The sequence below is a fragment of the Pararge aegeria genome, chromosome 23, assembly GCF_905163445.1.
Source record: "Pararge aegeria chromosome 23, ilParAegt1.1, whole genome shotgun sequence".
Lineage (NCBI taxonomy): Eukaryota > Metazoa > Arthropoda > Insecta > Lepidoptera > Nymphalidae > Pararge > Pararge aegeria.
The window spans coordinates 9216628-9229009 of record NC_053202.1 but is presented as its reverse complement, the minus strand read 5'-3'; the positions used below and the strand labels follow the sequence as shown (position 1 = coordinate 9229009).

Sequence of the window (12382 nt, the reverse complement as noted above, 5' to 3'; positions counted from 1 at the left end):
CTAGTAAGTAACTAAGTAGCCTAGCCTGGTACCTAAGCCTGCGTGCGCCGGACCGGTATGTTTGGCGGAGGCACCGGCCATCGCTGCTGGCGATGCCGAACGGGCTCACCAAGCTACTGAAGGAGGCGCCACTGACGCGTGCACTCCGTACCCTCAATGTGCCGAGAAGACGGATTTATTTTGTTGCACTCTGAGTGAACTCACAAATATAGCGATTTGGATTTTATCATATACACTATAGTTATATATATTATTAAAATTTACATAACATGCTGCATTGTCGTATTAGGATAACTTTTTCCTGTAATGACAAAAATGTAAGATGGGAATAAATAAATAAAAAAAATCGATTCTTAAGGAGTAAACTCCAAAACTTGTTTTTAACTCTATTATATTTAGCCAGTTAGGTACTTAATTGTAAGGAATGTAAATAAAGCTTTCTTTTTATTATTATTATAATAAACGGGAGTATACTTCTCCTATTCCATATTCCCGTGCTTTAGAAGGTGGACACGTCAATTATATCCCTTTTTGGGTGATATAATTTTTGTCACCTGCGAATTCTAGCCCTGCTGGCCCTCTACAGGGCACGGGTCTCTTCCCACAATGAGAAGGGGTTAAGGCCGTTGTCCGCTACCCTGGCCCAATGAGGATTTGCGAACTCCACACACCTTGATAACATTATGGAGAACTCTCAGGCATGCAGGTTTCCTCACGATGTTTTCCTCCACCATTGAAGCAAGTGAAATTTTAATTGCTTAAAACGTACAAACTTAGTTAAGCGGTTGTGCTGAGATTCGAACTCTGCTTCCGAAAATGAAGTCATAGTCCTACTTGGCTACCACCAATTCTTCTTAAAATGGCCCATACAAATCGCTTCAGGGTATATGTATTATATGTAACCATACCACTGGTCGCCCCAGTTTCCCCTGACCGATTTCGGCCAGAAATGCTGTAGTTTTAAAGTAAAATAGCATGTACGCTTATTGTTTCAAAGCACAAATTTCTTCACAAACCTGCAGCTAGTGATTTCTGCAGGACGTTGGCAAAAATCTGTAGAAAAGAATTTGCGACTGTAAAACCAGCGATATTAAGTCGTTATTCCGATATAAGGGTAAGAAAGCGAACCGACCGATCATTGCGAAGTTTTCCACAAAAAAATTTAATACAACCGAAACAAACTCGAGTGAATCCACGGTCAGCTAGTAGTGCTAATTAATAATACTCAGAACCTGCTGTGGGAATAGGGTATTAAATAAAATATTACGTCCTCAATATTATATTTACTTCCTTAGATATTATATTCAAAATTATAAACATTTCAAGTAACATAATTACATTTTAAATTGTTCGTTTCTTTTCTTTATTCTAGATATATAGTTACAATAAAAATATATAAAAACTTTTTAAAGTGTTTACCTATATACACATTGTGATATATAAATTATATAGACAATACAGCTTGTAGATAAATGTGAATGATTTTTTTCAGTCCTATAATTTGTGCTCCATTTATGTTGACTTCATTTGATTCTTTATTATTTAAATCCAACGAGCACATATGACATAAATAAATGAGATTTTGCCTTTAGGATTGTCCCGTATATATTCGGAGAAGTTATTAAAAAAAAGAAGAGCGAATTTCTTGATAAAATTCGGGTACAATTGCCATAAATATTTTGGCCCTAACCAGGTGTAGTCATGCTGATGGGGATGATAATGAATATAATTTTGGTCAAATTTGTCCGCAAACTCTTCTAAAACGCTTGCACCCTGGTCTCAAGGACACCGATGTTCTGTATCTCGCTGTGGATGACGTCACCGGGTTTCAGATACTCTGGGGGGTCGCGATACATGCCAACTCCACCCGGAGTGCCCGTCAGGATTATGTCACCAGGCAGAAGTGTCATTACCCTGGAAAGATAATAAAGCCGTTCAGCTCACACTAACAACTGATGCTTTCTTATGACTCATAAAAAAATTACTACGAAAATACACACATCGCCAACTAGGCCTTAAGTATTGCTTAGCTGGTGTTACAGACGACAAAAATGCTTATAGTATACAGATAAATACACAGACACTTAAAAACATGCATGTGACAAACATTTTTCAGTTTTGGGAATAGAACCCACAGCCTTGGACTCAGAAAGCAGGGTCGCTACCCATTGCGCAAATCAGCCGTCAAATAAATACGAGACGCGGAAAACAAAAAATTAATCCCTCGCTTTCAAGGGGCCTTTACAACGATTACTTAAAATAGTATTTTCTTAAACATGCTTTGAAATTGGAGCATTATTTTGATAAAATTATTTGAGATAAATCCAAATTCCTGGACTGTCCAAATACATGCGAGCAGCAGCCGGCAAAAGTTGTGTAGGTATAGATCCATAATATTGTTATTTTGGTTTAGCAGCAAAATTAATTATATAGTCTGTCGTGTAATTCAAAGATCGATATTTTACTCCGAAACATGGCAACAAAGGAGGTTACTTATCAAAGGTTTTATTTATATTTCGAAGTGGATGCAAAGAATATATAAGAGTAATAAACGCAAACGAAAGAACGCGGGTTACTAACAGCTATTTTAATCAACAAGGGTTTTTTTTATCAATAAAAAAATAAAATTAATAAGGGTTACTTTATACCTAGGTTAATTTGCTTCTATACTAAATTAAGAGTAAAATATTGTACTGAGAGCCGAGTCTGATATTTCCTACTTTAGTTTTATTATTTGATCCCTTAAAAACTAACTATTTATATATGGTACCGAAAGAACGCCATCTATTGACAGGAACGTTGCCCAGTATTGTAACTAGATGTGATACGATAATAGCAATAATTTAAATCTTGAATCGAAAAAATATCAACTCTTCTCTTATTGGTCAATGTAGAATTACTGTTTTGTCGCGCTTTCTCTCTGGCCAATCAGAACCTCCCGCGGATATGGGAAAATTAAAAGTAGAATAGAGGATGGAAGGCAGGAAATTGGTAAACTATAAGAGCTCTGCAATTGTATTGTATTATCGTACAAGATCACCAGAGATAAGATAAAATATTGCTTATTGGGAAATACCATATATTATTATATCATCCAAGAATATTTAACAGACACAATATTATAGTTTGACATTTATATTGATATTATAATTTGACATGAGTAATAATAGATCTGATCTTTATAGTTTTTATATCAGTCTTGAAATTTATTTCTTATTATAATAATGTCGATTGATTTAAAACATTATTATTATTTAGTTTTTTTGCATGCCATCTAAGGCGGATCGTTTGTCCTTATATTTTTTCATATAAATAAACGAATAAAGGAATTGAAGATGTATGAAATAAATTTGTTAAACTGGATTTGATTTATCAATATATATTTTTTTACTGTCACATTATTAATACGGATCATATTGGAAACGTTACTGAAATGATAGCAGAAATGTGAAATCAGGGCAGGGTAGGAATAATGTACATACGACGTCAATCTCTCGATTATGGTGGGAATTTTGTGGACCAGCTGGTCAGTTCTGCTTTTCTGCTTCAGGACTCCGTTGATGCTGCACTTGATCTCCAAATTCTGCGGGTCGCCGATCTCATCGCTCGTGGTGATGCAGGGCCCGATTGGACAGAACGTGTCCATAGACTGCAAGAATACATTAATTAATCTTTGATAATTACGCCATTTAAAAACCATACTCATATATGTATACTCATACATATGCTGTGTTCCAGTCTCCTGTCCAGTCTGACGGGCGAAGTTGCCGGTGTAAGTACAGGCAGATGAGGCTTAACACCTCAGGTTGATGAACGCAGGGCGTTACGTTACAGGACGTGTTCTTTGCATTCTCTGCGAAGTGTTGCCTTGTTTATACCTAGGTGATAAACCTTGTCCGCGTTTATAACGGTTTTTAAAAGTCCCTCAGCAGGGCTAGCATAAGCAGGAGACAAAAATTATATCCTCTGACAAGGGATATAATTAAAGTGTCCACCTGCTAAAGCAAGGGAACAGGGAGTAGGAGAAATTAGCCCCTGTTTATTATTACACATAGTATATGTGTATTGGATTTTTCAACTTGTGCGGGAAGATACATTTTATCCTTTCCCGGGGAGATAATTGTCTGCCCATGCTAGCCGTGCAGGAATCCTTTATTTTCCCGGATACAATATAATATCCAATGGCCTTATCCAGGATGCAAACTATTTGGATCCGGTTAAGCCATGCATTGGTCTCTCTACGTCGTTTTTCTCATTGCTGAGGGTCGTGACCCCTTCCACTTACAACCTTTCGGAAGATTTTGTGCCATTTGACTCTAGCAACCTGTAAAGCATCATCAGCATCAATAACCCATAACAGTCCACTGCTGGACTATTCTTCTCCCAAGGGGAGGCCCATAATCACCACGCTAGGTAGATAGATCACCACGCTAGGTAGATAGACTGTTCATCGCATTAGATGGTGGTACTTGCGCTGAAGACGTTGCTGCTCTGCTATCCGTTACATTTCCTTAGTCGCCTTTTACGATATCGGCGGGACGAGGAGGGTTGGTGACATCTATACTATGATCTGCCGTAACCACACGGCGCATTATATTTACAATTATAGACACTAAAATAGCTAAACTGTGTCAAAGCCACAAAGCTTGGTCAAAGACTACTTTTCAAACTTTTAAACTACATGTACAACGTAACGAGCAAAAGTAGGATTATGATATTTCTGCCCCGACAGTCAGGATTATGTTGTTATTCTTAAACCCAAATGAAGCCTAACAAAACTTCTCTTAAACCTCTCAATACCTACAAGTAACAAACAACTTCTGAGTGTTTGAGATACATTATCTTATTCCAACAGATTACTTCTTATTTGGAGAGTGATATAATGCACTTCAGATAATGTCAATCGGATGCCCGTTTTTGCAGACATTACTTTGCATTTTGAAAATCACTGTGCATCGAACCGTATAGGTTCCGAAAATCATATCTATCTATATATGTAAATGAGAAAGTGTGTGGGTATGTTCCGTATAGGCTCCGAAACGGCTAGACCGATTTCAATGAAACTTTCAGGGAATCTCCGGATTGATCTGGCGAGTAATCCTGTAAAGTTTGGTGACGATCGGAGCACTCCTATTTTTGAACTGACAAACTATTAAATACAGCTTTTATTTACTATGATGATATTCTATTGTTGGGTGTAGATAATGATCTTCACCCGCTCGAGATGAGAATAGAAGAGAATGAATACTGAGAGAAATAAATGATTTAATATATTATGAGACTTCAATTAAAAATTTAATGATGTAAGTTTATTGTTTAAATAAAATAAAGCAAAATCTAGCCTGGCGAAGCGGGCTGGGTACGCTAGTCATATTATAAATGTGATAGTAATATTTATAGTCCGTAAAATTGGGTACTATTTCTGAGCTGGGCTCAAAAATGATTATTGACTAAAATAGAGTAGGAAATTGATGTTGTCTACCGCGTGCCTCAGAGAGCAAGTTGAGTTTCCCGATTACTATCACTAGGACGATAGTAAACTTTAAGCTCTTAAGAGTGTGGCAATGAACTGATTCGATTTCAGTATGTCGCAAACTAAAAAGTGACCTTAAATACTATGTGGCTGCTCGGCACACTTTTCCATTTTTAGTCGCTGCAGTAATTCAAAACATTCTAAGTGTTTACTTATGACAACCCTATTGAAGATAAAGACCTACACGCGCATAGTACCTACGGGTCGGGACGCGTACCCATAAAGTGACGGGAGTCACATGATTTAAATTTTTATTGTATTATTTGTATTTACTCAGAAACTATTATATTTTCGGTTCCACAGATAAGTGTCCGAGACAGTACATAATGTACCTCTAAATTTTAATTTCCCACTTCTATGAGGCATCCCACCAAACCAAGTCAGACCAAATCAGAATTTATACATTTAAAAGTATACATATATTTACCTTGCCAAGTAGGAATTGTCCTCCATTCTTAGCCTTCTGCCAGTTTCGTGCGCTGATGTCTTGAGCTATTGTATAACCAGCAATATAATCAAATGCTTCAGATGCTTTAACATTGCTGGCTTGCTTCCCTATTACAACTGTCAATTCCACTTCCCAGTCGACTTTCTGAGGACATTATTTTTTTTTATAATTTGTAAGTACATTTATACCAATACTAAACATTTTGTATTTTCTTTAGTTAATCCAAGGTAGTAATTATTACTTAGAAAATTAAACATTAAAAGGAATTCCAGGTATACCTTTAAAGCAAGAGTGCCTATTCAGTGTTCATCTCTTTGCCTGTCAGATTTGAACTCTTTTTTTGCATTTGGTAGCTCAATTTTAAGCAAGATTACAACTTTTCGATTTAACCCATAAGAGGGTCAACTAGGGGATGCAAGTTTATAGTCCATTATTTTTCAAACTATAATAATGAAAATTAGTATTTAGGTTGGCAATAAATATAGTAAATGTGTGTTTCAGGATTTATAAGAATTTCACCCCCAGACAGTAAACAGGGGATGAGAGTTTATTAAATGTGGGAAAAAAGTTTATTTAGTAGAAAGCGGGCGAGGCGGTGTGAAGGTTCAGTGTATATTATGTAGTTTTTCAACTTTTGTATAAGAAACTTATATGTTGACAAAACAATAGAAGACTACTGGTAGCAAAAGTGATTTTATTATTAAGGTATTATTTTTTCGTCCTAAAATAATATTAATTAGTCAAATTATGTATTCTGAAGGCTTGTAGAACCAAACATGCATTAAAAAGCTAAGCTGAAAAGAAACTTGATAAAATCTTACATCAGTAACTTGTGTCCGCAGTTTTACAGCATCTTTAGGCCCATTAATGGTACTGGAAAACTTGCTGAAGATCATGGGAACCTCTGGAGGCGTCAACTTCTGCTCTTCACAGTGGTCCTTGTAGTTCAGACCTACACATAGCACTTTGTCAACCCCATGGACTGGTGCAGCTAGATCCACTGATGACAGAGGTACTAGGGCCGCAGAAGATGATTGTAATCTATAACATCAAGAAAACATACAGTAAGCAAGTAATATTTATAACTGTTAAAGTAGTGTCATGACATAAAACTATAAAATTAGAAATATATTTTTTTTTTAACAATCAAGGCAGTTTAATAAATATTTTTTTTTTTGATAAACAGCTTTGTTTGTGTATACTCTATCTACTCTTCCTTAATTTAGTTATAATGAAAATAATCTTTTCATTACTTTTGAATGTAAAGCATGCTTTAAAAATATTAGACAATAATAGAAACAAGCATTGGTACATTATAAAATCTTTTTTATTGTATTTATGTTTTATAACTCATTCTATTTCTATTTTGTATTTCATTTACTATTGAAGCATAGTAGAAGATGGTGAAGTAGTTAGGACATCAGCTTTACCACTAACTTAGCTTAGTGCATTTTAAACATTTCAATATCATTGCTTTACCTAACTGTATAAACATTCTGAGGTGATTCTGCAAGTTCTTCATAATGCTCTCAGAGGTGTGTGAATGTCTGCTTTATTGTCACATAAAGTCCATGTGGATCAATGCTAATGACTATTTAACAAACAGAGTCAATCAGATAATTGGTAATTTGATCATTAGTTTCTTTAACCTCTGAAGCATGCTATCCATCCTCAAAAATCTAAATGTCAGTTTCAAAAAATTCATATTTGGAAGCCGTTCTTTTTTTTAAATCTTTTTTTCGACACTTTTTGACACAAAAAAATACTGATAAATATTACCTCTTAACCTTGCCAATGTCACCATTCCTTAAAATTTCCAGTACAGTGCTAGGTAAACTACTATCAGCCTTATTTATGTCGACCACGCTGTCGCCTTTCAGTATTCCGGCGCGGACATCGCTTGGATTACTCTTATAAACAAACTGAACTAGCTTCATATTTCTATTTCCACTTACACTAAACCTCCGAACAAAACTTGGGTAATTGATAACTTTTTTCACCGGAAAGTGGGTTTTTATACACGTTATCGCGCGCCGAGCCCAGATTGTCTTGTTCATTGTGGAGTGGCCGTCGAATCGGCAGCGATAGATTTGAGTAAACAAAACAATTAATTATGTAACCAGCGGAACTTTGAAGGTTACACGTTTATTAATGTTCTGTCCACCAATTTACTTTATATTTTTCTACTTGAATCTAATTGATTATTGAATACAGTCAGTAATCAAATCTGTAAATTACATAATTAATAGTATTTGTTATTCTTTGGAGTTTTGTCATCCCTCTCCCTGAGTTCAACTCCAGCTGTGTTATTTGACAGTTGACATTTGATGGCTGACACTTGACACTGGATAAAAATGACAGCGCAGGCCAATCGTCTCGTAATGGGATGCTATGCACTTAGTGTTTGTATCCTCATTGTCCAAATCGTGGATCTATGATGCCTAAGCAAAACCACGGATGATTAAAACCAGTAGTAAAATTTTAAGCAATGAATTTATCAGTCAAAACCTTAAGACCATTTAATTGGCATCTGTAGGCATAACTTTATTGATATTACGAATGATTAACGACGAGCATGAACATGAGAGCTCGACTGCTCATTAATAACGTAAAATACCATAATATTATTCTTAGTTTAGGAATGAATATTTAATAAATACTTAGGTAGGTATATAAAATAATAAGTATCTTAATATCCTATTTTAATAGCAAATACGCAGTTCTTTTTTTTACAAGTAAATGGGAAACCAACGCCTTTAAAAAAAGGAACATTTTTGATCCTCATGTACTTGAAATTACCCCGGCAACCACACAGACCGGAACACAACATTGCAACAATGCTGCTTAGCGGCAGAAATAAGCATGGCTGTAGTATTTCCCCGGACGAGCTCAGTCACAAAACTTGTTTTTAATATGCTGCATATCTTATTTCTTTATTTAAAGTAGGCGCTACTGAATTGCGTGCGCTTACATTTAAAGGGTAATTTAAAAAAAAACAGGTACTTACATACAAAAAACAGTGTCATCATCATCATCATCATGACGTGTCGTATCATCAGAGATGTTCCAAGATATGTGGCGTTGGTCTAGTGGCTAACATATTTGAGATCACGGGTTGGATTTTCTGAATTCAGTTCAACGTTGAACTGACTAATAAATGAGGTAGATAATAACAATAACGTTGGAATGGTCACGTGGATCTGACGTTAAGCCACATTTATTAATTAATAAGGGGGTTGGGGTCCGCAACGTCTTTCGAGAATTACGGTTTACCAATGAACCAATATAATTCTAAAACAAGATAATCCCACCAGGTGACAATGTAAGCTAGTGTGAGCCGATATATAGTGAAAAACAAAACATATAGTCGGGTAAAATAAAACAGTGAATCAGTCATTTATAATTTTAATCTGTCCTCAATAGAAACGAAGTGTCCCGCCACCGGTTTGAGTAGGACGTCCAGCTTTACCACAAGCTTGGTATGGTCTGCGCGTATCCTGTACCGGCGGAGGACATGGCTTAGCTGTGCTTTCATTGACATCATTGCGTAGGCTTTTCCTGCGAATATGCTTATTAAGTTACTGCGTATCGGCTGGGTCATTGAACAAGCAAAATTTCACCGAGTAAATAAAAACTAAAAATAAAAAAACCCCGACTTTCAATATAGTGTACATTATTTTACTTGGTGAAGTTGTAAAAAAGAAATGTGTTTCGTCATTTGGTGGTGGCAGCCATCTTGGTTTTGTAATTGATCATAGTGTATAGTATTTTCTAGTCATGCCCTTTTATATGATGATATGGGTATATTGAGGGAGTTGTAAAAAATATGTCATTCCGCCATTTAGCGGATGCGGCCATCTTGGACCGATTTTCATCAAAAATAGCAAACACTCCCGAACAATTGACCTTCCAAACCAAAAAACTAAATTAAAATCAAATCGTCAAAGCTCCGTGCAGGAGCTATGACATACACACACACACACACACACACACACACACACACACACACACACACACACACACACACACACTTACACACACTCATACGCATACACAAACACATAGACACGTGAAACTTATAACACCCGTCGTTTTTGCGTCTGGAGTTAAGAAGAACACCAAGAGGCTTAGAAAGAACGACTTGACAGAAAGATTTAACGTTCTATTATCTACATAATAATACAAAAGCGATGTTTTTTTTTTTAGAATTTCAACTATTGTGGGTAAGTTCATTTTTACTGCCTAATAGATGCCTGAGAATTTAGTCAGGCAATCTTCGATGAAAATCTACGTGATTTAGCCTTCTATATACACAGTAAAAATACCACCTTCATGAGTACTTCAGTTTTCGATATTGTTAATATTTTAGCTAGGTATTTTGTATCAGATAGATTATAATTTTTCTAGTCATTGAGAGACTAGCATAATATAATATAATAACATCATTTTAAAACATACAAACATAGGTTTGGTGCTATCACCATATAAACCATTACCACCCCTCTACAGGGCACGGGCCTCCTCCCACAATGAAAAGGGGCCGTAGGCCGTAGGCCACCCATCACTTTCCTAACCACTGGCCACCTACCTATACAGTTTCTTTTCCCGAGGCTGAATCCAACGAAGGCATTAGGATTTTTGGGTAGAGTCGCAGGATCCAACCATCTCTCGGGCCGGAAGTCGTCCACATCCGGACCCCACAGTGGGTTGCGATGAATACCATACAGCAGCAACATGCAATCGTGCCCAGCTTTGATTGTGTAGTTTTCTGTAATGCAGAGGCGTTTCACATTCCTTTTAAAATTAAAAAAAAATATCAAAATTCAAAATTTATTTATTTCATGTACGCCTAGTTTATTAGCACTGTTGAAACGTCAAGTCAGTCTATTTCTAGTAACTATAGCACAGGCTCGGAAGCCAGATTCCACCGAGAAGAGCCGGCAAGAAACTCAGCAGATTGGTCTTTTTGAACATCATTTTACAGTTTACAATCTTTAAAATTTTCTATCTTGTGAGGTATGAGAGCAACAGGGTGATTGGGTATCTGTGACAGGCATGCGAAAGGCGTAAATCTTAAAATCACTGCTGTCAAACGTCACTTTTGTTTATTTATTTTATGGAAAAGTGACGTTTGACAGCAGTGATTGCAAGATATACGGCTGTCGCAAGCCTGTCGCGAGATTCGTAATCACCCTGCAGAGCCTTCTTCCAAGCAGCCTTGTCGTTAATAAATTCATCAATCGTATAGTAACCACGATTCGGATTATATTATATTGAGAAGGGATGTTGGTATCCCTCGTTATACAAGGTCATTTCGAAAAGGTTACTAGGACCTCGACTATTATAAGTCTATTATGAGTAATGAACGTAATTAGTAATGCTCCAATTTAATTTTTTTTATTCCACTTTAATTTAGCCCTTCAACTGCTGCAAACAACTGAAATCTGCAGTCTAAGTATCGGATCGTTAGTAGCGGACTAACTTTTTACGTGTATGGCAGTTCTAAATCATACACCATACACGTTTTCTATATGACATCGTACGGGAAAGCTAAACCGCTGAGTAGCACGTTTTTATCGGTAGGGTGGTAACTCGGTTGAAGCCTCCAACCAGACTATACCAGAGAAAAATCGAAAATCATTGATTCAAAAATTGCTTCCGCCGGCGACCGAACGCGGGTCCTTCCATTTATAAGACCACAGCGTTGACCACTGCGCCATGAAGTCTTCAAAACATGGTATGAAATATTAATATTGGATTAAAAAAATAATTAAGTACTTAATTCCACGTCCTGATCAAGAAATCTACCAACGAAGGGCGCCATCACATAATACCGCATGGTTTCTTTAAGAACTGCTTCCAAATAAACAAGCCTTGACAAATCTTGTTTTTCCACGTCTCGGTCTGTGCCTCCAAAAACTTCACATAATCTGAAAATTTTCAACTTATATTAGACTACACACACTGTAATAGTTCGATGGTAAAAAGGTGAGGGGGGACTAGATCAAACAGTTCTTGAGCACACTCCGAAATATATTTTATAGAATTCCAAACTCTGAAGTTTTTTATTTGCTAGGTCACCGATAAGCCTTCTAGCACGGCGATCCACTGAATCTATAGTAATTGATCATTGTATACAAGTCAAGGAATATTTTGTAATACTTGCTCTTTAAATATTTTCTCTTGCACTTCAGGATAGGATCCGATCAAAAGCAAAGCAAACACTGTAACGTTCGCTGACGTATCGTGTCCCGCCATGATGATTGTGTTCATCTCATCTCTTATCTCTCGGTCCGTCAATTGCCCTTCGTCTAAGTCCATTAGTAAATCCATAAACACTTTCAGCTTCGGCCCTGTTATAAATTTAGTTCAGAAATTAATACTTGCAATGCTTGAAAACT

At 36.5% G+C, this 12382-nt stretch overlaps 2 protein-coding genes across 3 annotated transcripts in view; both read right to left on the bottom strand.

The window, feature by feature from the left end:
* Positions 1-1354: 1354 nt before the first annotated feature.
* Positions 1355-8278, bottom strand: LOC120634170 (fumarylacetoacetate hydrolase domain-containing protein 2). The gene is made up of 5 exons (XM_039904597.1): positions 7761-8278; positions 6803-7022; positions 5961-6125; positions 3483-3649; positions 1355-1914 (listed from the first exon to the last, which is right to left on the bottom strand). The coding sequence occupies exons 1-5, from the start codon at positions 8036-8038 to the stop codon at positions 1758-1760; spliced, it is 987 nt and encodes a 328-aa protein (XP_039760531.1). The 5' UTR covers positions 8039-8278; the 3' UTR covers positions 1355-1757.
* A 1092-nt stretch (positions 8279-9370) lies between these two features.
* LOC120634167 (cytochrome P450 4C1-like) overlaps positions 9371-12382 on the bottom strand; it is a 32479-nt gene continuing 29467 nt past the window's right edge. For both annotated transcript variants that reach the window (XM_039904592.1, XM_039904593.1), the window contains exons 15-18: positions 12148-12334; positions 11760-11911; positions 10570-10749; positions 9371-9539 (exon numbers count right to left, since the gene is read on the bottom strand). In XM_039904592.1, coding sequence (XP_039760526.1) covers positions 9379-9539; positions 10570-10749; positions 11760-11911; positions 12148-12334 — 680 coding nt within the window. In that variant the 3' untranslated portion in view covers positions 9371-9378. The remainder of the gene's footprint in view (positions 9540-10569; positions 10750-11759; positions 11912-12147; positions 12335-12382) is intronic.